The sequence below is a fragment of the Bacillus rossius genome, chromosome 10 (genome assembly GCF_032445375.1).
Source record: "Bacillus rossius redtenbacheri isolate Brsri chromosome 10, Brsri_v3, whole genome shotgun sequence".
NCBI classification, from domain to species: domain Eukaryota; kingdom Metazoa; phylum Arthropoda; class Insecta; order Phasmatodea; family Bacillidae; genus Bacillus; species Bacillus rossius.
In genome coordinates this window covers 22,864,115-22,888,115 of record NC_086337.1, presented here as the reverse complement: position 1 = coordinate 22,888,115, position 24,001 = coordinate 22,864,115, and the positions used below count along the sequence as shown (strand labels likewise).

At 35.6% G+C, this 24,001-nt stretch overlaps 1 protein-coding gene across 4 annotated transcripts in view; it reads right to left on the bottom strand.

The window, feature by feature from the left end:
- Positions 1-2,689: 2,689 nt before the first annotated feature.
- Positions 2,690-24,001, bottom strand: part of LOC134535844 (ubiquitin carboxyl-terminal hydrolase 34) — a 217,103-nt gene continuing 195,791 nt past the window's right edge. For 3 of the 4 annotated variants that reach the window (XM_063375171.1, XM_063375172.1, XM_063375173.1), the window contains 8 exons: positions 20,470-20,586; positions 16,695-16,929; positions 15,053-15,261; positions 14,385-14,432; positions 12,063-12,266; positions 11,775-11,912; positions 5,644-5,902; positions 2,690-4,139 (listed from right to left, as the gene is read on the bottom strand). In XM_063375171.1, coding sequence (XP_063231241.1) covers positions 3,916-4,139; positions 5,644-5,902; positions 11,775-11,912; positions 12,063-12,266; positions 14,385-14,432; positions 15,053-15,261; positions 16,695-16,929; positions 20,470-20,586 — 1,434 coding nt within the window. In that variant the 3' untranslated portion in view covers positions 2,690-3,915. Of the gene's footprint in view, positions 4,140-5,643; positions 5,903-11,774; positions 11,913-12,062; positions 12,267-14,384; positions 14,433-15,052; positions 15,262-16,694; positions 16,930-20,469; positions 20,587-22,058; positions 22,282-24,001 lie in introns of those variants that run through there. The other variant, XM_063375174.1, reaches the window with a different exon arrangement.

The window sequence follows — 24,001 nt, the reverse complement described above, 5'->3', positions numbered from 1 at the left end:
AGCATAATTTTGAATTTTAGGCATGCGAATACTAAGAAAGAAGGAATCCTGCGAGAAAGGAGCAGGAGAAAAGCACGACCTACTTCGTGTCACGGTGCGTTTTCTTTAATTGGGAGATGTGAGCGTGTGCCACATACTCCTCAGAACTTGGGTCTGCAAAAGCATCAAAAAATGCTGGACCTGTTAAGGGTCCAATCCAGTGATACGAGAGTTTGGCTGACCTTTTGCCCGGCACATTATATCGCCACCTTCCCTGCAAGGGTTAGGAGAACGGTGCTTATCATACCTTTTCTTAATTTTATCATGTGCAAGTTTAAGATTTTTTAAAGTTATTTTCCATACTTCCCAAATGTCCTTTGGATCATTGGTCAAAAGGACTTGCGATAGAGAATGGAAACAGGGGTGTTGGGCCGATAGGCAAACATAATCTGAAATAGTTGGTTTTGTGCTCCCCATGGCAAGCATAATTAAATGCCATCTGCAACCACACCAGATGCACCTGATACACTATGAGCACATAACAGAGGTTTCTGATTAAACGCTATGCATGTGACGGCTACAGGTAGTAGGGGGATGTGGTGACATGCTAGATGCCATGAAAGAAACACATTTTCAAAGAATTTTTATATACATATTTGGAAACCATTATCAGAGAGAATTATGGATGGCAGACCAGACATATTAAATATACTGTTTGTCAAAGTTGATATAGTGGTGCCTGCTGTAGCTTTCCTTAAGGAAATGAGCCAAACAAATTTTGAAAATGCATCTATGCATACCAGTATAGTTTCAAAACAGGAAAATGAACCTAAAATATCAATAATTTTTTTTTTGCCTAGCACAATCAGCTACATTGGACGACAACAAGCTGAACCGAGTGTTCTGAACGAGTTTGTTGAGGACACAGATTTTGCACAGCTTGACAAATTCAGAAATACCGTGATGCATGCCGTCCCAAATGAAATTATTAAGTATTCCTTGATTTGTTTTATAGGTTCCCAAATGAGCACCTAGGGGAGATATGTGGTAGTCTGGTAATACTTAAAAATCATGTCTCATAAAGTTTCGTGTAGAACTACTTTGAAAGAGTTTGTTGTTTCTGATGGTAAAAAAAATCCTTTCGAAAATTTGTATAAGTTTGGAGGTGAACCTGATTTTACTTGATCAACGATTTTGAAATATACAGGTCTGATTGCTCGTGAAATTGAAGGTCTTGGAATGATAATGGAAAATCAGTGAGCAGAGCATGATACAAATCTGGAGGGTCTTTTGGCAGTGTTTGATCAAAGGGGTTATCAAATATTTGAGAAAGTGTGTCTGCTACAATATTTTGGGAGCCTTGTATGTACTGAATTTGAAATTTTGGCAATCCAACATTTAAGTTTTCCTAACTGTTTGGGATGGGCTAAAAGAAAATGAAAGGGTTTAGTTATCTGTTTCCAAGAGAAATTCTCAGTGTTCTAAAATGGCTTTAACTTATCCATGCCAAAGACTACCGCCAAGCATTCCAACTTGTACAATGATGAGGCTTCTTTCCTGATGGGTGAGAGTTAGTGTAGCAAAAGCACCATCTCAACTCTTGGGACAATACTGCTCTTACTACTGTGTTAGATGCAAAGTTTGGAGGGCTGGCAATTGCCTGTTTTAAAAAACCTAAATTTATTTTCCTGTTCAGGTCCCCGGTGAGAAACTGTACACTTTCCTTGTACAGAGCATTTAGAGAGGCTGGATTTGCTGTTAGACCTGCAATGCACAGTCTGTAGAATACTTCTGTGAGGTGGGCCATGCGATCTTCAAAATTCTCCGAATAAACCACATCATCCAAAAAGTTGATAAACCTAATTGAATTTTATGTCTTCCAGTGCTTGGTTGAGCAAAGAGTTAGCACCTCATTCAAAACAGTTAATACAAGTTACTTATGAATATTTTGTAATAAAAATTCTAATTGCTAATTTATTATAAAAATTACAGTGTTGTTTAGTAGTAACATTTTAATTTTATTTTAATTATTGGAAATGGATACAGTAGGCTATTGTTCAAAATATGCCACTTGTACACCCCTAGAACTAAGACAGCTCACTACTTTTTTCATTCTTAACCGTAAATTTATTTTCACTTGAAAAACATCTGAACAAAACTTTTGCTTCCCCATTTAGCTACATTTAACTGACTACTAAAATAATGCGAGGCGCCCCAAAATTAAAATTATAAACACTTTATAGCTTGTTGGTAATCTTACATGAATGAGCATAAAATAATTACTTGAATTATTACACACTTCACTAATCATAACCTCTTATTTATGTGAATTTTAAACAAATATTTGTTTAACTGTACTATCCTTTTTATTATTCCTCCCACTAATAGTAAATATTATTTCACTACATTTTATAATGATTACTTTTAAACATTATTTACTTGTAAATCAAATAACTCCCAGTGTAAATAGTTTAGTTAAAAGACATTGAGGTAGCATGGTGGCCATGTTGTAGTAACCCCAAAACAGAGATTTCATAAGAATTACTTTTCTGCTTATTGTGGGTGATGTAAAAACAAGAAAATTAAGTACAGTTTGTAGTAATTCAGTGTTCTACTGAGTGGGTATTAATTGGATGGTACACACACCATTAGCCAAGAATAACAGACTAATAAAAAAGGTTGAGGTACAAAATGCAATAAAACAATGCAATAAAATCAAAACTAATGCAACATTGCACAGAAATTTATTTCTGGAATGACATTCGGCAGGCAAACTTCAGAGGTGAAAAAGTAGCATTTACGAGCAAAACACGGCACATCTGCAAAATGGGCAATTTTTCACAGCAAACAGCATTACGGACTATAACCTTGAAACCAACAGTCTTTCACCACGCTGGAAAAATTACGAATCAGGAATCAAAGTAATAAAATTAGTCATTCCAACAAACACATATGCAATATCTATCATTACCAGTCTGGAAAAATTACGAATCAGGAATCGAAGTGATAAAATTACAGTCATTCCAACAAACACATATGCAATATCTGTCTATCATTAAGTATTGGGATTAAAATACATTTGAGTTTCATTCATTTTAAGGCTACCAGAGAGCACACACACTGTACAGCAGTGACCGACATCAATAAAATCTGTCTATACATGATACCATAGTATCCATTAATACAACACTTACCAACACTACAAAAATGTATTTTCAGTGCTGTTTCACTTTATTACTATGCTATGAATTCATATAGTTGACATCCAAAGATGTGATTTAAAAAATAATACTAAATGGGCAATAAAAATCACCCTATATTTATTTCTAATTATGTATTATTCAAACATCTGTACAAATGATCACAATTTAAAGTATTAATATGTAAATAATAAATCACACATCATTCTAGAACATGTGGAAAAAGCAATAAATAGGTACCCTCAATGTCATGATATTAATCACAAAGCTATTACTGTACATTTAACAAATCCTTTGTGATAAAACTACTTGAAACAATCATGACATGCGGTACGAACATGATTTGGAAATGAAAGACGTCAGTGGTCTTACGTGACAGCAGGATACACCTTTACAATAGCTGCCGAAATATACCATTTGAAAACCAAAGTCTTCATCATCAGCGAGATTCCAAAATTCACGCTTCCTGTTTAGCTGGTGAATGGAAACATGCTCTCGCACAAAAAAAAAAATCGCCGTGTTTAACTTTAAGGAATGTTAATCAACCATGTGCACTATCACTGATGATGTTTAACACTTCTTCCTGAGCTAACCATCTCACCGAAAAGTTCACAAAGTATTTGGCAGAATGAAGGGAAAAAAAGGAGGGAAGGGGGGAAATAAAACTTTAGTAATTTGACAAGTTCAGTGACATTTTGCCGCGAGAAGCGACGACCTGGGAAACGGTGGCCGCGCCTCACTCCTTCTTCTCTATGCACGCCCGCAGCTCGAGGATGGTCTTCTCCAGTGCCTCCAGCCAGTTGTCCGACAGCTGGGCCTGCCTAGGGGACGAGCTGGCGTCTGATGCGCCGTGCAGCGTCGCCGGGGGGCTGTCTGGCTCCTTGGAGCACCCGGGTTGGGGCTCCCCGTCGTCCTCCGACTCCCCGGTTATCTTGCGCTTCTTCGAGGGCGCCTCTTCCGCTGCCCGGGCCGACATCCAGTTAGTTACGTGAATCATAGTCACAGAAAATATTTTAATTTTTTTTATTTTTTATATAAGCTGTTTAATAATACTCAATCCAAAAAATAAAAAATAATAAAAATTATATGCTGCTTTTTATGATAATATATTTTGTAATAAATTGGTCTAAAATAGATACATTCATAACAATAAAAATTAAATTAGTGAGCATTTGTAGTTTTAAAAGTGATACAATGAGAGATTATGTTAAACTACCTAACATTTCAGTCGGTTGGGCCATTTAATACCAAAACCATCCAAACCAAGAATTATTTAGACCTGTGTGAAGCTTCGACTAAGTGAATCAATTGAAGATCTTTTTAATATTCAATTTAACTTCGACAGGAGATTTTGCTGTTTGTGTTATTTGAAGCTTCGGTTGTGTGGCAAAGCTTTGCATCTGATGAGGAGTTTCACTTTTTTTTAAAAAAAAGATTTAAAACATTGGGAGCCTAAGATTCGTTCATGAAAATATTTTTTTTTTTTCATTTTAAATAATTTTTTATTATGAATGCTAAATATTAATATTATGAATTTTAATTTTATAATTTTTTTGCATGATTTTATACCTAGTGCCCAATTGATTAATCACTTAATCAGTTCAAACATTACAAATGTTAAACAATTTTGTTTTTTACTTCAATCTTGTATTTTCAGTTCGATTCGACTTCAAGAATATTTAAAAAATTAAATTAGTTACTCACTTTGCTTCACAAAAATTAGTGTTCGCACAAGCCTAATTTCATCCAGGCCAACAACATTCCTAGAAACCTACATTATTACTAAATAAAGTTTATTAGCAGGCAGACAAAAAATAAATTTGATTAAAACTTTAAACTTTGGGAATAATTTCTTGAACACTTTGAGATAGGATCAAAATGAACAATCACTAATCAGTAAGGCTGTGCGAATATCATTTTTTTTACTTAGAATGAAATTTTGCCTAGTAAGAATCCCACTAAAAAAAACAGTAGCGAAAAAAAAAAATTTGATACTTGTTGTATGTTTGAAAATGTCGCTTATTGTCCAAGTTTTTGATTAAGAAGTCCCGTTAAAACATCAAAAAAGGGCATTTATACTGCACAACTGAATTCACATAGACGGTGAACTTTGGTATATCGTTGCTGTTACTGCAAAAGGTCGTATGTCAAAAATTGGCATTTTAAAATTTTTGGCTGTTTGCGTATTTCGGAAGGCAACCCATGTTGTGGGGAAAAAGTCGTTTGTCAATAACTGTAAAGTAAGAAGCATAATTCTAAGAATACTACCAAAATTTCATAACAAAATGTGATAACCCTGATGAATGAAACAGTTTTTTTGATCTCCTGGAAAGTGAGACATTTTGAAATACGACCTTTAGCAGTGACAGCGACTATAGGCCAAACTCACGAGGTATGCCATGTATGTGGAAGTATTGGTGTTTGAGGTAGAGTGGAACGCGAGGGAGAGAGGGACAAAGCGTACCGGCGGTCTCGGCGGCGGGCTCCTCCGCCTTGCCCCGCGCGGCCCGGGCCCGCGCCAGCAGCTGGCCCAGGGCCGGCCCCAGCTCCGGGGGGGGCTCCAGCCCGGCCCCGGCACTGTACACCAGCAGCAGAGCGCTCAGGTCCCCGTTCAGCCTGCCGGCCGCCGCCCGCACGCCCAGCGCGCCCGCCGCGCCCGTCAGCGACGACACCAGGCTCCCGACCAGGCCGCGCGTCTGCGCGTTCAGCACCTGGGGCGCCACCTGCGACCACACCGCGCCAAACTGTTCCTTCCGAATATTCACTCGCTGATCCGCTCATCCGCGCATCCGGTCAACTCTGATGGGATTTAACATTTGATTCAACATTAGTTCAGGGGCGCAACAACAAGGGGGGGGGGGGGGGCAAGGGTATTTCCCCCCCCCCCCCTGAAACCTTGAAGTGGGGGCAAACAGGGGCAAAGAAAGTGCTGTGTAATCAACTTTTAGATAATAAAACTGCTTAAATAGCACCATTTTCCACCTTGAAAATACAAATTTTCCCGGAGGAGGACCCCCGGACCCCCCACTTCAATAGGGGGCATCGATGATTCTTTATATAAAAGGTATATTGCCCCCCCCCCCCCCCTTTTGGAAATTTAGTTGTTGCACCCCTGCATTAGTTCATTGGTTAAAATCTTAGGTCTCCATATACAGTAGTATTAAAAGTAAAATTCAACACTAGTAATTTTGTATTTATGGAGGGGAAGAAGGAAAAAAAAAAAACATTTTTTCTAGTTTTATCCAGACCTGCCAACATTCAAATTTAAAAAATCATGAGGTCCTCGATAAAAATTTCCAGGCCCATAAATACAGGTTAGATATAAAAAACAAAAAATTAGAATCTTTAAATTTAAGTGACATACCTGTACATATGTTACATGGTCTCTGCTTCAAAATTTATTTCAACAAATTATAGGTTGCAGATTTAATTTAGTTGAACATAATTTAGCGCTGTCGTGTAGTGATCATGCAGGGCCGCAACTAAAAAAGATGTAAAATAACATTCTGCTCAGCAAAATTAATTTTTTTATTGGAAGCAATACACTTCACGTGTTAGTTGTGTTTTTTTGTAGCGACATGTTTCACAATGTCTCCTCTTCCACTATGCGAGATAGAAAAATCAGCACGGCACACGCTACAAAATGGAAAATTGCTTCCTTTACGTGACTCGAGTATTGATGGAAACTCGTTACTGTAAGCTTTCGTAAAACTTGTTTTGTAACTTTTACAAACAAAATCTTGGGGCCCCAAAAAATCGTGAGGAAACACTATTTTGGCGTGTGGGCGTGACATGGACCTTAAAATCGTGAGCCTCACACAAAAATAGTGAGAGTTGGCAGGTCTGTTTTATCCATCTAAAACTTGTATTGCGTGCATTTTGAATTTCACGCAAACTCTGTTCAATCCAAACTTTCGGTTTTCTGGACATGGTCTGGTTTCATCCAGTCCAAACTAGCTAGACCCTACTGCACAATTTGATGTTTAACAGTATTGGCTTTATGCATACTGTTAAGGTGAAGATGATACCATGTTCTAAGAGGCACCACCCGTGTCAAATGAACACACTCGTCGACGTCTAGGTCGTTAAACTGAAAATAAATGGACTTTGGCTTCACATCTTGTTGAAATTGGGATTATTAGAGACGGAACGGGGTGATGAGGATGAAGCTACAGAATGAAATGGCAGAGGTACCGTGAGAAAACTAAACGAATCCATGCAACATCTACCACATTTCTCTTATGCGAATAAAGTGGGTAATGCTCTGACCAAGAATGGAACCCGGATTGACCTGGTAGCAGGCAACTGGAACAACGCAGCCCCAAGGTCAAAATAAACATGGAGGAATGAGGAAATGAGTGGGGCTGTGAAACAACAACCGGAAAGGAAGGAGTGGAATGTGTGTGCAACCCCAGGAACATCCCCCCCCCCCCCCGGGCATACGGCATGACCACCATGCTTACAAATTGTGAAAAATCACCGTTTGGTTCCGCCCAGGGATCAAAAACTGATTAAAACAGGATCACAGAAACACAAATAGTTAAATCCTCCGAAATTAAATCCATACAGCAATTCTATTTGTTAACATGCCAAGTAACAATGACACATTCTCTTTTACCCTCCAGTTTGAAATTTTATTGGTTCTTTTTAGCATACAGTCAGGGAGCCTGAAGAAAAGAGTTCCCAGTCAAAAATATTTCCTGTAGTTGTGTGCATAAATGCGGTCAGACACACAATCTAACCAGGAATGTATATCTACAATAAGGTATCGCACAAAAATATTGTTTAGGCAGTTTGACTTTCAACGTAAACTATTAAATCTGATGATTCCCTTTTAATTGCTAATACAAGTATAACTTAGTACAAAAAGTTAAAAAAAATCAACAGCATAAAGAAAATTTATTTATTTTTATTTATTTTAGTTTATAACATGTTCGAAACAATCTATGGCTTTGGCCACGATACATATAGATAGGTACCAAACAGAAAATAAAAGACAATACAAAATAAAACAGAAATAGGAACAAAAACGGTCACTGCGAGTATGTACCTGGACACTCCCTCTCACCGACACAACCGTAGTAAAGCTCTACCATAGGTGAAACCATAGCAGGTAGGCACATCCACATTTGTCCATTATATGAAAACAAGCATTCCAGATACTTACAGTGAAGAAAAAAAAGAAAAAAAAAATACTAATTACATCAGAAACACAATTGAATATAATTGAACATAAAATTTAAGGACAGATTATTAATACTTAATAATAATACTAATAAAAACAACAAAAATACTAATAGGAAAAACTCTCACGACAGAAAAGACTGGCAACTTCAGTACCCACAGTTTGGCTGGGTTGGGACGTCAAAGTGGCCCATTTTAACTCCCTTAGTCAAGAGGGTGCCCACTCCACCCCCCAGCTTCCCTGCCCCAAGAGCTCGGTCCCAACTGCCGCCAAGAGTTTGAGGTCAGAATTTTAAATACCGTATAAGTAAATATAGGAGAAAATATATTAAGTTAAGGTAATAAAATGTACAAACAAGGATCCTTACAAAAACTAAATATTCAAAACAAAGACTAATTAACTATAACCAAATATAATTACTTATTTTGAAATATTAATAATTAAAAAAAAAACTTTGCTTGTGAGTGGAGTGTTTAACATCTAGAGTTCATGACTTGTTTACAGTGGTTCGAGATGACTTTCTACATGAGGTCATCATAGTTGTGGAGAGTGCAAAAGTTTAAAGTAAAAGAGTATAAAATTGAGAAATTTTTATCCCAGTATTAACGAGAAATATGTACAATTAATTTTAGAACTATATAACAATTTTGAACAGAGTGAATCTAAATAAGCACTACGGTTAACACTGGGAATCAGATTAGGTGGAGGAAAGTTCTGAAGATTCATTAGTTAGATTAATCTATTTTGAATATTTTCTAATTTATTAATATCAGCCATCTTGTTGTCATTCCAGATTATTAGCATGAAAAGTAATTAATTCAATAAGGAGAAAAGTCCTACAAGAAGAAGATTATAAATAGAACGATACTATGATCTTTAATAAAGAAAGATTTAGCAATTAAAGTGTTTTCTAATAGGTTGCTAAATTTAACTGGCTGGTATTTCCTTGTAAAGGATATTATTTTAGTTTTATATTTATTTTGTATAGCCAAATTTTTTTTTGCACAAATTATTGACTTCCATAATGTCATTTTGTAATGAGATGCAATCATTAGATGTAATTCTACTGTATATTTTTAGGTCATCTGCAAAAAGTATTTCAAGAGGGTGATTCAGAACCTGAGTGATATCATTTATAAATATATTAAAAAGGACAGGTACCTCCATGAGGAACACCAGAACAAGCATTGGAAGAATTGACATGTCCCGGGGCCTGACTGTCATACATAGCGGGGATTCGCGTCGATGCATGTCCTAAGATTAATTTGAGGGCATCACCGTGCAAGGGGCACCCGGGAGACACTCTTTTTCAGGGCCGTGACGTTGCCCATGTGAGGCGTGATTTTAATCCCCCTAAAGCCAATCCTAGTACTCGCCACTGGCCCGCTCTCAGCGTCGGGCATGCTCTTCACCAACGCAGTGGGCTCTTAAGGCGTCCCACACGCTGTCACACTCAGGATGTTGAAATAAACAAATAAAAATAAAATTGTACGTCCTGGTTTATTAGTTGCTACTTCGCCAACACCTTTGATCATATCACACAACGCCTGCGGCACGAATCGGTTCACGTGGTGCGACCTGACCACGTGATCACACTATACAATTAGTTAATTTGCGGTAAAAGAACCATAGTGGTCACTTATACAATTACTTAAACAGTCCCCCCAACCGAGAGAAGCCCCAAGGACTAACATACAAAAGGATTTATGATGATTAAAAATTAAACAGAATTACTCAGCAGTGCAGACAAGCGTTGAGGTCCCCGGGGTTCTGATGTGTCTGCTCTCGGTCGGTGCTGGCGAAGGACTGGGGTGAGCTCAGGGCTCCGCTAGCATAACATGTCGTCTTTGCGCTGAATTACTGTTATTTCTATTTACGATTATGTGCCTCAGTAAGCTACAGGTAAGACATGAAACAATCTTAATAATTAGATTAAACTTAATGCATGATGAAAACTATTAACTAAAATTAAAACTAATTATTATTATTAATGTTAACCAGTCCAGCTTCGGCGGACTTTGGTTCGCCTCGTGCATGTTCGGTACGTCTTTCCGTTGTTTATACTCTTACTAAATATGAATGAATTAATTAAAGTACATAAAAACACTCCCGGCCGATCTGCCGTCACACGCCACTTCGGGAAAAATAATCAAAAATAAGAATTACAACGTTCATCACTAGTTAAAGGGGTGTGGCGCACTGCCGCTACAGCGCCCTCTTGACGTCCGTGGCATGCTATTCAAACACATGTCCTAAGCCCTAGCGGTGGGGAAGGATGGAGGGTTGGGTTTGTCTAGGCGGTGGCATATCGGGCTTAAAAAGGCCGCAGGCCCGAACGATGTCAGAGTTATGATTATAAATAGACAAAAAAAATACTTGTTTTTTTTTTTTTTACATAACTTGAAAACCAATTAACAAAATTACTGCACAAACCAAAATTTTATAATTTACAAAGTAATAAAAAATGATTAACTGTATCGACGGCCTTGGCTAAATCGAATTAACACACCTCAATGTCTTCTAAAACCATGTTGATTACAAGATAATTTATTATTAATTCGAAAGTTAAAAAATGTAAAGATAATTTTCTCAAAACATTTTGGAGAAGCCATTAAGTAATGACATTGACCGATAATTTGAGACCTTTAATTTAAAACCATTTTTGTGAACAGGGATTACCTATTAGGGGGAAAATAGAGTTTTCAAACTAGTATTAAAAATAATTGGGAATGTTGTTAATTTTAATTGGGAATAATCTTTGATAATGAAGTTGGGAATACTATCAGGACCTGTGGATTTAGGTTTTTTTAAGGCCTTCAATACCCCAGCATACTAGACTTTATGAAATTGAAGTGTTAAGTATAGTCACTGAAGACTGACTAGACAAAAAAAATTGTGGGTTACAATTAGAAAATACATAGATACTAGAAAAATACTGAGAAATAAAATTTGACAGCACAATTGGATTTAAGGGAATGTTGTTAATAGCATCCACCTTTCATTGGCAAAATTTTTTGGGTTGATTTTTAAGTTATTGTTAGTAGTTCTAGGCCACTGAATTTTGTCACGTTTTATTAGATTTTTAATTAATTACGGAAAATGAGAAATGCATGAATAATAGTACTAATTATTATTTCTTTTATTATTGTATAAGTTCTCTAGAAAACATAAATTTTCTGTGCTAAATTAATTTTCATACTGTTTGGAAAAAAGTTCTCTCTCTTGTATACAGATTAAAAAATATGCTTATAAGTCCAAATAATTTGACATATAATGCAGGGTACGTACACATAATACCAACTATGATGCATGAAAAACCCCTTTGAAGATAAAAATAACAGCCAAATATTACATATAATTATCAAAAAATATTTACATTACCAAAAACTATTGCATTTTATGTACTTTACCTTTGGGAAATATATGTTTAAGAAGTTGTAGATGATCGGTATGTTTAGTGACAACCTCTCATCCAACAACACTGCTTCCACATAGTCCACAAAATAATTACTATTTGTGAGAATGGTGATGTATTTCCGATCAACATGCTGGAACAAAAAAGAAAAGAAAACTTTCAGAATGTTTTGCAAACACTAAAAAAAAATTCAAAAATATACAAATTAGGCTTCCAAAAATTACAATAATTTATATAAATGCAAGAGAGTTGACTTCCAACATTAGTTCTTCCTGAAAGTTACCTGCGCCTGATAAATGTCCAACCACAGTTTGGGGAAATACGTCAGATGCAAAGGAACACCTTCAAATCCCACCATGGCACTTAGGTTCACGAGTGACTCTGACATACAGTTGTTGTTGATTGCAAGTCGGCAGATCACATCGATGTAGTCGTGATACGGGGAATAGAAGTCGAGCAGTGCTCTGTCATATTCTGGATCCAAGCCCTGAAATAAATAAGAAAAAAAAGGGGGGGTTGTCTGTAAAGTTGGTTTACGGACGATAATTTTACGTGATAACGTCATAAAAAAAAACATTGATGAAAAATTGCATACTTTTTAATTTTCAAACATTATTTACAGTTTTTGCAAATTTAATTTAAATAATTTGTTTAAATATAATCACAAACAATTAGTTATAAAAATAAACTGAAATCAAATCAATGTCAATAAATTAATTTGAAATGACGAAATTGGACAAATAAATCAAATTTTTTAAATTGCTGCTTTTAAAAAGCCCACCTTAACCTGTTTGATATTATATAAGATTTTCTTACACGGTGGTTGGCCAGTTCTTGCACACTCGGCTCAGGCGGAACATGACCATAAGTCATGCTTTTTCGTGCGTACAGCCAGCGTTCATCGATTTATAAGACGTTATCACGTCAAAAAAACTAAATATTAAAATCTTTCAACTCTTTTTGCTACTGTACATAAAGGGTTTATTTTAAGAACATATTTAGATGTGCATGGTAAAATGATTTTCTTGTTTAAGTCACACATATTTATATGAGAAAACTTTTATTTTACGGCAAACTACTAGAAATCCTCTGTAATTTTAACTTCTACGCACAGTGATATATCATCGAATTGTAGTGTATTACTACCAAACTTTTACAACACCCTCCACTAGCCACCACCAAATTTATAAATCAATTAATTCATTTTGAAAGTGTTACAAATTGTCATTACAATACTGCATTGCATAACAATTGATAATTCAATGAAGTTGCATTACCTAGAACCTGTTTACTACAAATACTGTCATGTAAAAACCTATGCTGTTTCATGTCCAATACTTTTAACTTTGCTTGATGTAAAATAAGTAAAAAAAAAAATGCACGTCAAAAGATTACCTGTTTGAAACAGTAGATCATAGTTCATGAAAAAATCCACACTAAAGTACCAGCATTACGTTTCTTTACTGTTAAAAGAATTTAATGAAATAAAAACTTAATGCTCTCTCTGTCTTCAAGTAATGTAAACATCATAACCAAACTTCACACCCAACCTGCAACTTCTGTTGACAGATCTTCAAGTGTTTATGTATTGCAAGTAACAGTCGTCGTCTTAGCTGAGTACGATTATGACTTGTCACAAGGCATATAATCCTAGAATACGCCAGGTTTGTATTAGTGATTTAAGTTTTATTTTTTCCTTAGACCAAATAGTAAACTACACAAATTTTCGAGCTTTGAAATTAGGCTCGTGTCAAGTACTTAAAACTCAACTCAGCATTTTGAGTACTCATGTGCTCCTATTATCCTAGAATACGCCAGGTTTGTATTAGTGATTTAAGTTTTATTTTTTCCTTAGACCAAATAGTAAACTACACAAATTTTCGAGCTTTGAAATTAGGCTCGTGTCAAGTACTTAAAACTCAACTCAGCATTTTGAGTACTCATGTGATCCTATTGTACAGCAAGAACCTACCATGATCATGAAGGTTCTATGCATAACTGTTCAATGTTAAACAGCACCTTTGCTTTATAATATTACAACTATTACCATAGCCCATCCCTGGCATTAACATACAACAGACATAACAGAAAAAATGCCTTCACCATTTGCTTGAACAACCTAATGTTTTAGAACTGTTGGCAGTGTTGGTTTCAGTGGCCATTTGGCATATCAAAATTAGTACCTAACATAAACTAAAAAACATAAAAGTGAGTACAATTCATTAGCAATTACAATATGACTTCATACACCTGTTATAACCATTTTAAAACTAAAGGTTTTGAGCCATTTAAAATGGAATGGCATTAAAATGAAAGTAAACTCAGAATCCTTGCAGCCGTGTACCAGCAAATTTGTAGTCATAGTAGAAGTAGTCATAATGATAGTAGTAGTAGTAGTAGTAGTAGTAGTAGTAGTAGTAGTAGTAGTAGTAGTAGTAGTAGTAGTAGTAATATCATCATAATCTATAATATTACACAGGATAAAATATTTACCTCTCATAACATAACTTCATTGTACTAATCTCATCATATGGAGCACTGCCTTGGCTTTATAATCTACAACAAACTCAAAGAAAACCTAATAATGCAAAGAAAAAATACTTACATATTTGGAATGGTATTGTGCTTCTGGCAGACTAACATCATTTTCATCCTGCAAACCACACCACTTAAATTAAATAATAATAATGATAATAACAATAATAATATCAACAACAATAATAAAAATCATTAAATTAGCATAAAGATATTTATGTAGTATAATCAATATTATATAAAGAAGTGTCTTTTTTAAATATAAAACTGCAGTTCTACTACAAACTGATGAAATTTTTCACATTTGACCTTCAAAACAAGAACAACTCCAATGACTACATAAATTTTTGGAAAAAAAAAAAAAAAAAAAAAAAAAAAAAAAAAAAAAAAAAAAAAACACCTACCTTTCGATAATTCTAATCAAATTTTGCACGTTTGACGTTAATTAGAACGAAAACTCCAGTCTACTCTCCAGATAGAAAAAAAAGAAAACATTGCGTACCCTTCAAACTTCACAATAAAAACATTCTAAACATATTTTTAAAAAGTTAATTTTTTTTTATGTAAATAAATTCTATGGTTTTATTAGAGTTTGGTAAAATTTAGCCTGAACTGTAGCTAGGATAAAAAATAATAGGAAGATCACTCACTGTCTACCCGAGATTTTAAAAAAAAATTACCCCCGTTCCCTTAATGGAAGTTCCTTCATGCTGGGAAATGGCCGGAGCAGACCGTCACCTTGGGGGCCTCGAGCTGGCGGGAGGGCGCGGGCCGCCCGCCCTTCAGCCCCATTGTGAGCGGGGGCCGAGGCGCGCGGCGCGGGAAGTACGGGCCCGTGGGCAGCGCGCCGTGGCTCTCCTGGAAGGCCGAGTGGCAGTGGGACAGCAGGGGCACCAGCACCGTGATGGCCTCCGTCGGGACCAGCAGCAGCATCTCCTTCATCAGGTCTGCGGCACGGGAGGGGGTTACACCCAGGTCAACGGTCATAGGCCCGACTACCCAGCGTCAAAACAACACTCCCGGCCGATCTGCCGTCACACGCCACTTCGGGAAAAATAAGCAAAAATAAGAATTACAACGTTCATCACTAGTTAAAGGGGTGTGGCGCACTGCCGCTACAGCGCCCTCTTGACGTCCGTGGCGCGCCATTCAAACACACGTCCTAAGCCCTAGCGGTGGGGAAGGATGGAGGGTCGGGTTTGTCTAGGCGGTGGCATATCAGCCTTAAACAAAGGAATATCACAGAAAAATTCATTTATAGTCAATGATACATAAAATAAATTGTTATAAGGAAATGTACATAGAACTTAATTAGTGGGAAGGGGCAGATATCTCCCCCGTCTCTCCCTTATATACTAAGCTGCGCTATTCAGTGGTGGTCCTAGGGGAGGGGTTATTGGGGCAATTCCCCCTCCCTCCCCCACAACAGCCCCTAGAACTAAAAAAAAACAAAACAAAAAAAAACGGATGATAAAATTTTATCTATTCATTTTTTTTTTAAATGTATGATTTCATATTTTTGAAAGCTAATGTAATGTTGATGTTATTTTGCAACTACAATGCATTTAAAAATACGATAAAACAATAGATTTTATAGTGACTTTTCAAGATATTGGTAATGTGTTAAAATTATTATTATTTTTCAAAATTCTGACTCCCCATTTAACTTGGCAGTATTCTATAACACCCAAAACCCTCCAGTCACCCGCCCTCCCCACAGTTCGAAGCAGGGCCGTCAATGGTTCAATAGAAAGTAAATTACAAATTCGATGAGGGAAGGTCTTCTTCAGAGAATTATTATGGAAATGCACCCGTGAAATATGTAATGTAACCTACTTGAAAACGGGAAGCACTATACTAAAAGAAAACCGACAGTAATGATAAACTCTACGCAAACTAAAATTTCCTGCAGGGCAGGCAGCCAAGGTGAACAGCCGGAATCCATTAAAAAAAAAAAAAAATTGCCAGATTACAGAATGTGCAGAACCATGGAATGACGGATCACAGGACCTTTCACTGTACAACCAAGACACACAGTACAATGTCTCACACTTATCATCGAAATAAAAAATAACATACAAGATTTATCAACATTTTTAATGGTTCGAATATATGTAATTGAATGAAACCCAATTGTCAAAATGCTTATGATTTGATCAATTTGACATAACTAATTCCCAGAAAAATGTTATAAATGAAATGGATAGTACATATAAGAAATAAAAATTGAAGATTGTGGTAACTCAAAACTTAATACAGATTAAAATGAGCACGAAACATAATAAATAATTAACAACATAAATTTAAAAAAAAAAAATTCATTTTAAAAATTGAAATGAACAGAGAAAATGAATGTGATAAAGAATGAAGACGGACATACCCAGACAGATTATCCGCATGTCCGCAGAATTGTAGGTGTTCAACAGCGTTGCAAGCTTGCGCAGCACTTCGGACCATTCCTTCGAGGACAGCAGCATTGCTCGCACGTCCTTGTTTTCCCGGTACATCCGCAGGCACTTCACGAACTCCAACAAGAGAGACAGCATCTCCACCATGTCGCTGGCCACATGACAGCTCGTTGCTTCGTGGTACATCGTGAACAACGTGTGGAACGCCTGGACAGACAAACAACAGTTGGGATGTATACACTTGCGTTTGGAGTACAAACAAAAAAAACATGGTAAGTAGACATGAATCTAGGTGTTTTGTGTAATGCCTAGGGACAAGATTATATGGTGAGTTGCGATAAAAAGAAACACATTTAAAAGCATGCCAATACACTATATAACAGCAAAATGAAAGTTAATAAACCATAAACACCGAAATGCAACTGAAATCACTAAATAATCAGCATTTTTAATCAAAAATTTAATTGAAATCACAAAAACTTACCCTTTAATATATTAATTTTGACGACTGTAACATATTTAGCATAAGGGTTGTACCAAATTGATGTACTAAAAGGATTGATTTTTTTTTACTCTTCTTAATCTTTTAACTGTTATTATTAACTAATTTTACATTACAGTATTGGTACATTTATCAAACAAAAAATTACTTGCAGATTTATTGTACTGAGAAGTTATAAATGGTTATTACAATATATTATATTGTAAAAGCGTATCATGTGTCAGTCACAATTAACTGTTTTGGTGAATTAAGTATAATGAAACATTTAAGAGTCATACTTGTTTAATAATATGCTATATTTATGAATAAACAGTTCATAAAAACAATACCACCAAAATTTTCTGTTTTTAAAACATGAAATTAGCCTAAAAATAAAACCATAAAATCTTAAACTAAGTAATGTCTTACAGGCAAGGACATTAAGGAAGTACACATACATTACAAGTTAGGTATGGGAAACTGGTGAAATGATCAGCTTTAGAACATTGCAAGGAACATCCCTGGCATTCACCTCAAGGAGTTTCAGGTTACAGAATTCTGAGATCATGGTGACTAAGGTTGCAGTCACACAGGACCCTGAACTACTTCAGGTAAACATGTTCCACTATTGCTATTGCATGCGGTTACACACAGTCTAAACATATTTCGTTCGAAGCCAAAACAACCTTAACAGGTTGGCAAAATAGTTCAGAATTACACCTCTTTTACTTAAGCCTCTGATTGGCTGTTGAGTGTTGACAATATAAGGCAGTCCTTGAGAAAAACGCAAAATGGTGAATGTTACTGACACAAGTTCATGTAACATTTTACTGACTGTAGCAGTCAGAATTTGGACGTAGGTTCTTCAACATTATCTCAACGGAAATATTTGCTACCAAGGAATAAATAGCAACACTTAAAACTTTGAAGATTAAGATACTGAGCACTGTGGTTGAAACATAAAAGTGATGATTTTAGCTTAGCACTAAGTTGAAGAACCAATGAAATTTAATGATTAAAGTTAGCACTGTGGTTACTTTGAACATAAATCTTCACATTCTGGAAGCCAAATGTTTCTGTTTATAGCCTATATTCACATTTGATGCCTTCAGATTAAATAAATCAAGCCACGAAAATTGATGGTTGGCTGTGCGCATTTATTATTTATCCAAGTTCCCTCTTATAATAAATCCCTATATTTTCTACCAAAAAATGATGAAAACAATCTGACTTCATGCACAATTAAAAATGCTTTGTTAATATGACATAGATAACAACTCAGTAAGCTAAAGTTATCATTAAAAAAAGAGTTGTCTCAATCTGATGGTTCAATAACTAATTCCCAAGGATATAACAGATTAAGTGTTCACCAGAACCAAAATGTTGTTAATATTAAGTAAAATTAGCACTAATGAAAGAATATTGTCCAACTTAAATATTTAAATAAAAATAATAAATATAAGAAATAGTTTGAGTTGATTTACTGACACTCAAAAACAATTGAAAAGTTCTTCCAATAAGGGAATAAACGAAAAGTCTCAACATGTGCGAACTTGAGGGAATTCTAAGAATGAGAACCCTATCCAGTCATAAGTCACATACATCCAGACTCTAGAGGTGGCCAAATTACCAGAATCCCACAACTATTAACAATGAAGTATACCGTAAATTAAATTTTGTTTTTTTAACATCATACCTCAGCAGTAAATCATTAGTAAATGGTTTGGATTCAACAAATTTATAGAGTTTATAGTTTCTATATAACCTGCATCCATTTAGTACCAATGCATGCACAAGGCTTTTAAAACAAAAATTATGCATTATTGTAAGCACTTAAGTGCAATTTATGGGAATAATTGATTCATCTCTTAACTAAAAATGCTAAATGTTTTATACCATCAGCAGTACACACATGCACTGTGCATAATGAAATTAAACATCAACTATGAGCTAGTACAGTTCTAGTTATGCAGTTCAGATTTGAAAATCAAGGAACAACCAATGACTTTTATAAGAAATGTGTAGGTTTGGACTAGGAATTGTGGTGACAGGTGGAAATGAGTATAGTAGTCATGAGAGAAATGCAAGGTCTCGATTATTTATACTGAATTAATATAACGGTACAGTGTAGAAAAAGAATGTGTGGTTGTGACTGTAGTAGTGACCAGGAAAGTGACAGTGCGTATTTTGTGATAGTGAATTAATGAAATAGTGGAACAGCAAAATTTTTTGACATAAATTTAATATATACAACAGTAATATTGACAGTAAACAATATAAACAATATCTGCCATAATGCCAAGGAAGGTCAGTGGATTTTTTTTTGCTATGTTAGTTGAGAAGTGTGTTGTGTGTTTCCTTTGTGATTTTATGTAAAATAACATTTACTTTGGTTAGGTGAATCACAAAATGTAAAAACGGCTCAATTTAAAAAAAAAAAGCTAGTTTATCAATTGCAATGATAAAAACAAAGTGAAAGGTTTAGTGAGGGTTAGATCAATAAATACAATTTTATTTGTACATTTACATTGTGATATGGTATGGATATTGAATAAGTCATCAACAAGATGTACTTAAGTAATAACGACTTGTACATTCTTACGTCACAAACTTGGGAATAGGGTTTCAAACGCCTGTTTTGTACAAGACACTGTTAGTCAGTAAATTACATTAGATTACAAAAATTATTTCAGTATCATGCTCTATACTAAAATAGGTAGGGGCATAGTAAACTTTATGATATGTGGAAGGTTAGCATAAATTTGAAGATGAATTATTAAATTATAAAAAGTGGTATCGCAAAATGTACTATACCAAGTGGGATTATAGCATACAATATGATACTGAGGGAAATATATCTTCAGTGTTATATTTTATACTAGAATAGGTAGGTCTGTGGTAGAAAATACAATACCCAAAAGTTAGTTTAGTAAAGAAACATATTTTGTGCAAATCAAGCATGTGAATGCTCCCCGCCCCAAAACTCCATATCCCCACGGTTGTCCCGTAAGAATGTAGGGGTGGTAATGATGTTGCCATCACGTTGGTGATGACATTGACATTTTTACGGTATCGGGATCTAGACTACTACTATGACATTGCCCCGTGATTTAATTGAAGCACAAGGAGGAAGTATAAATAAAACTGTAGCACTTAAATTCACATCCTTGCTCTGCAACACTTACGTGCACACAGCGTGCACGAATACAGAGACAGAACACAGCCCACAGTAACACGCTATAAAAACATAACAGTGCCAGACATACCTCAAAAGTCAGCTGGAGACCACCATTGTAAATGACAAACAATCGGTCATCATCATTTTCAATAAGTGTCCTGAATGCCAGCATTAGCGTGGTCCAGCATGTTCTGCCGTCCACTATCTAGAATGAAAACACAAAGAACAACAATTACAACCCTTGTTTCAGAATTAAAGTTTGAATACCGCCACCGTCATAAACATTCTGTTACATTCAATGTTCTTTAATGACTTAAATTTACTGGAACACATACTGTATTTAAAAATTAAAGTTTAAAACAAAACAAAAATATTGTGAAAACAATAAATTAATCTTAGAAATATAACTTTTTAAATTCATTAGAAACTGTACATAAAAAAAAATCTAACACAGATTTTGTTCTTTCAATGTAGGCTTTTGTCAATAACCAGTCTTTTTGTATACCAGCTCAGTATATAAATAATAATTTTTTTTTTATTTAGAACACAATTCTTAAAAATAACATTCTTTTTTCAGTATTAAATGATACTTACTTTTAATTGCAGCTAATTTGGAAGTTCTCTACTGGCTTTGTAAATCCTAGCTACAAATTGTATGTATGTGTAATATATGTGTATGTATGTGTGTGAGTTTGTGTGTGTGAGGGTGTGAGTGAGTGAGTGAGTGAGTGAGTGAGTGAGTGTGTGTGTGTGTGTAATAGATGTCATTTTTCACCTGGTTTTTAAATTAATCTGATTTGTTTAGTGGTTGTAGCTCTAGCATCGCTCTAGCAGAATTATTTACATAAAATATTATTGTTGTTCTAATTCATATATACAATAAGTTTTGCTTTCAAAATTAATTTACTATTTACATCCAAAAAATGGAGTTTACAAAACTCTAGAAGCCTAATAACACAAAAAGTCGGTGCTTCGGAGACTTACTGTCGCACTCAGCTTATAGTTAAATTTTAGGGAATGTTTGTGAAACTGGCCATTAGTGTTGGAGTGTGCCACATGGGTACTTCGGCAATAAACACACAGTAAGAAGAAGAGATCAGCGAGAAAAATATGCTGATCTACTGAAAGCATTTGAAACCAATGTCAACTTTTTTTTTCATTGTGACAGGGGATGAGATAACATATATTCGTACAGCCCAGTTCATGAAATGACAGCCACACCTTTTCTTAAAGGTGTTACAATGTTGAAGAGCCAGTTATAGAGAATGATTTTGAGATTACAAAGTTATCATGCACCTTGACATTCTGGAAGGTGGCTGTATGTTCAAGTACCATTTGACGAGACAAATGAGACTAAAGAAGGCTGTGGAAAAGTGGATATTCAAGTGTAAGGCACCTGAATGGTTTTTTTTTTTTTTTAAAGAACTTTAAGATTTTGGCAAAATGCACTCCCTGGGTTAAAGACAATGTAGAGTCATACCGCTGCACGATACGAGAGAAAATCTACCAACACGTGCCAATTCGAATGGCATGCTGGTTGAGAAAAAATACCCAGTTTTTATTAAATAGCATTGGTAAAGCCGGAGTACAAAATAGAAAACAATACATATGCTTTAGCACCAAATAACAAATCTCAGATAACAACAAATCTCAAGGAAAAACTGAAAATAAAACTCATTTCTGATGACATTATATTTATTACAATAAACAATTATACAAGACAGTATGACAATTCCCGACGTTAGATATGGACATTGTAAAGGGAACACCATTACATTCCTTTAGTCTATAAAATTTTTATCGTACTTCAGAACCATTTACTTGCTAAAGCCAAAGATTTATTATCAGATATGCTTGTACATGGAGTTCTTTCACTGTTGAAGCGTTTGTGATGTTAAGGCTGGAAAAGTCATAACATGAATAATTTACTTAAAAACAGTTTTGCTAACATTAAACAGACATAAGTGTTAAACATCTACAGTCCTTGGAAAGGAAAAATCAAGTTACTAATTTGACAATAACTTAAAGTGACATAAAAACTGCATTCATCAAACAAAACAATATTAATTGCAAGCTAAAAGTCTAGCCTAAAATATAAAAAGTACATCACATTAAGCAACATATTAAGGGCCCCGTCTGCCCGGGTACACATACTCTGCGCAGAGCTTCAGGAAAAACAACGCGATTTCAAAACTACTCAAGATATCCGAGTGGGGTCTGTTTACGAAAGCATTTAAGAATTCGCTGAGGGCCGAAAACTACTTTTGATTTCAGATTAAGTTTTTAAACTGTATTTTTAGAAGAGTTAAAATGACTAAAAGGTGTGTTTTGAGAGTAATTTTTAGGCATAAAACAACCGGTACAGATTTTTGAAAGCACTTAGGGGACTTGCATTACACCTTTACTTTAATTTCTATGCCAAATAATGTTACGGTCACAGCTCACATCTCACACTTGTCCTATGGACGACGAGAAGCCTGCGCGACAGTTCACAGCCTTGTGCTTAGAGGCAATACCGCGCTAGAAGCACCAGCGAGCGTCAGGCTTATCATTCAGTCTCACTAACACACATACCCCCCAATGAAGACGGGCCCCTTAAAATAGCTAAGCAGTAGCTTGAGCTTTCATTAATACTTTACTACTCACACTGCACGTGACTGTGATATTGCATATTTATATCTTTTAGCATACACATTACATAAACATGATTCCTCAATGTATCAGTTATGGAAGTGTGTGTACCCTCTTTTATCGCATAATCGTCGCACCCATATTTTAGGGCGTCAAAATTTGGATAAAAAAAAACCTCTCGTCTGAACGTAACATCATGTTTTTGGTCCCCGTATTAGATTCCGAGCGCTATGTGTGGGTATTTTTTCCGTATAAAACGACGTATTTTAAAATAGAAATCAAAATTTATTCTGACATTTCCTCTTACTTATTTAATTAACGGAAATACTAAGTTGTCAGATGTGTAAATTTTCTTTTAAAGACTTTTAAAACGTTATAACCTTCATCTGGTCGCCTGCGTCGCCGCGGTGTACCGCTTACAAAAATGTAGCCATCGCTCGTTGCAGTCATTAATGTTTGGTTATGTTGCTTTCCGTATAGAGCACGCACACGTAGCCGAATATTGATATCTCGCTGATACATGCAACGCGGGCTCTCTGTTTGGTTGTGTTGCTTCCCGTAAAAAGCGCGCTCATGTAGCAGAATATCAATATCTTGCCGAGTGCATGCAACGCGCTCTCTCTGTTTGGTTATGTTGCTTCCCATATAGAGCGCGCACGTGTAGCCGAATATCGATATCTCGCCGAGTGCATGCAACGCACGCTCTCTGTCGAGTGCTGAGTTAACTACATCTGATGGCCCACACTCTTTCGTGGTGTGTACTACGGCGATAGTTACACGTTTGTTCGGCTTGCATTTGGATCACAGATTTCGTTTTTCTATTTAAAGTTGAAAGGTTTTTGTTGCATGACTTATTAATTTAAATTGTTTGGCGTGCTCTTTTATACTTCACTTTTTAAATAAACATACTTCCCATGAATGGTTTTTGTTTTTATGAATAACTTTATCTAAAAAAAATTTTTTTCTGCATAATTGTCGCACCCCTACTT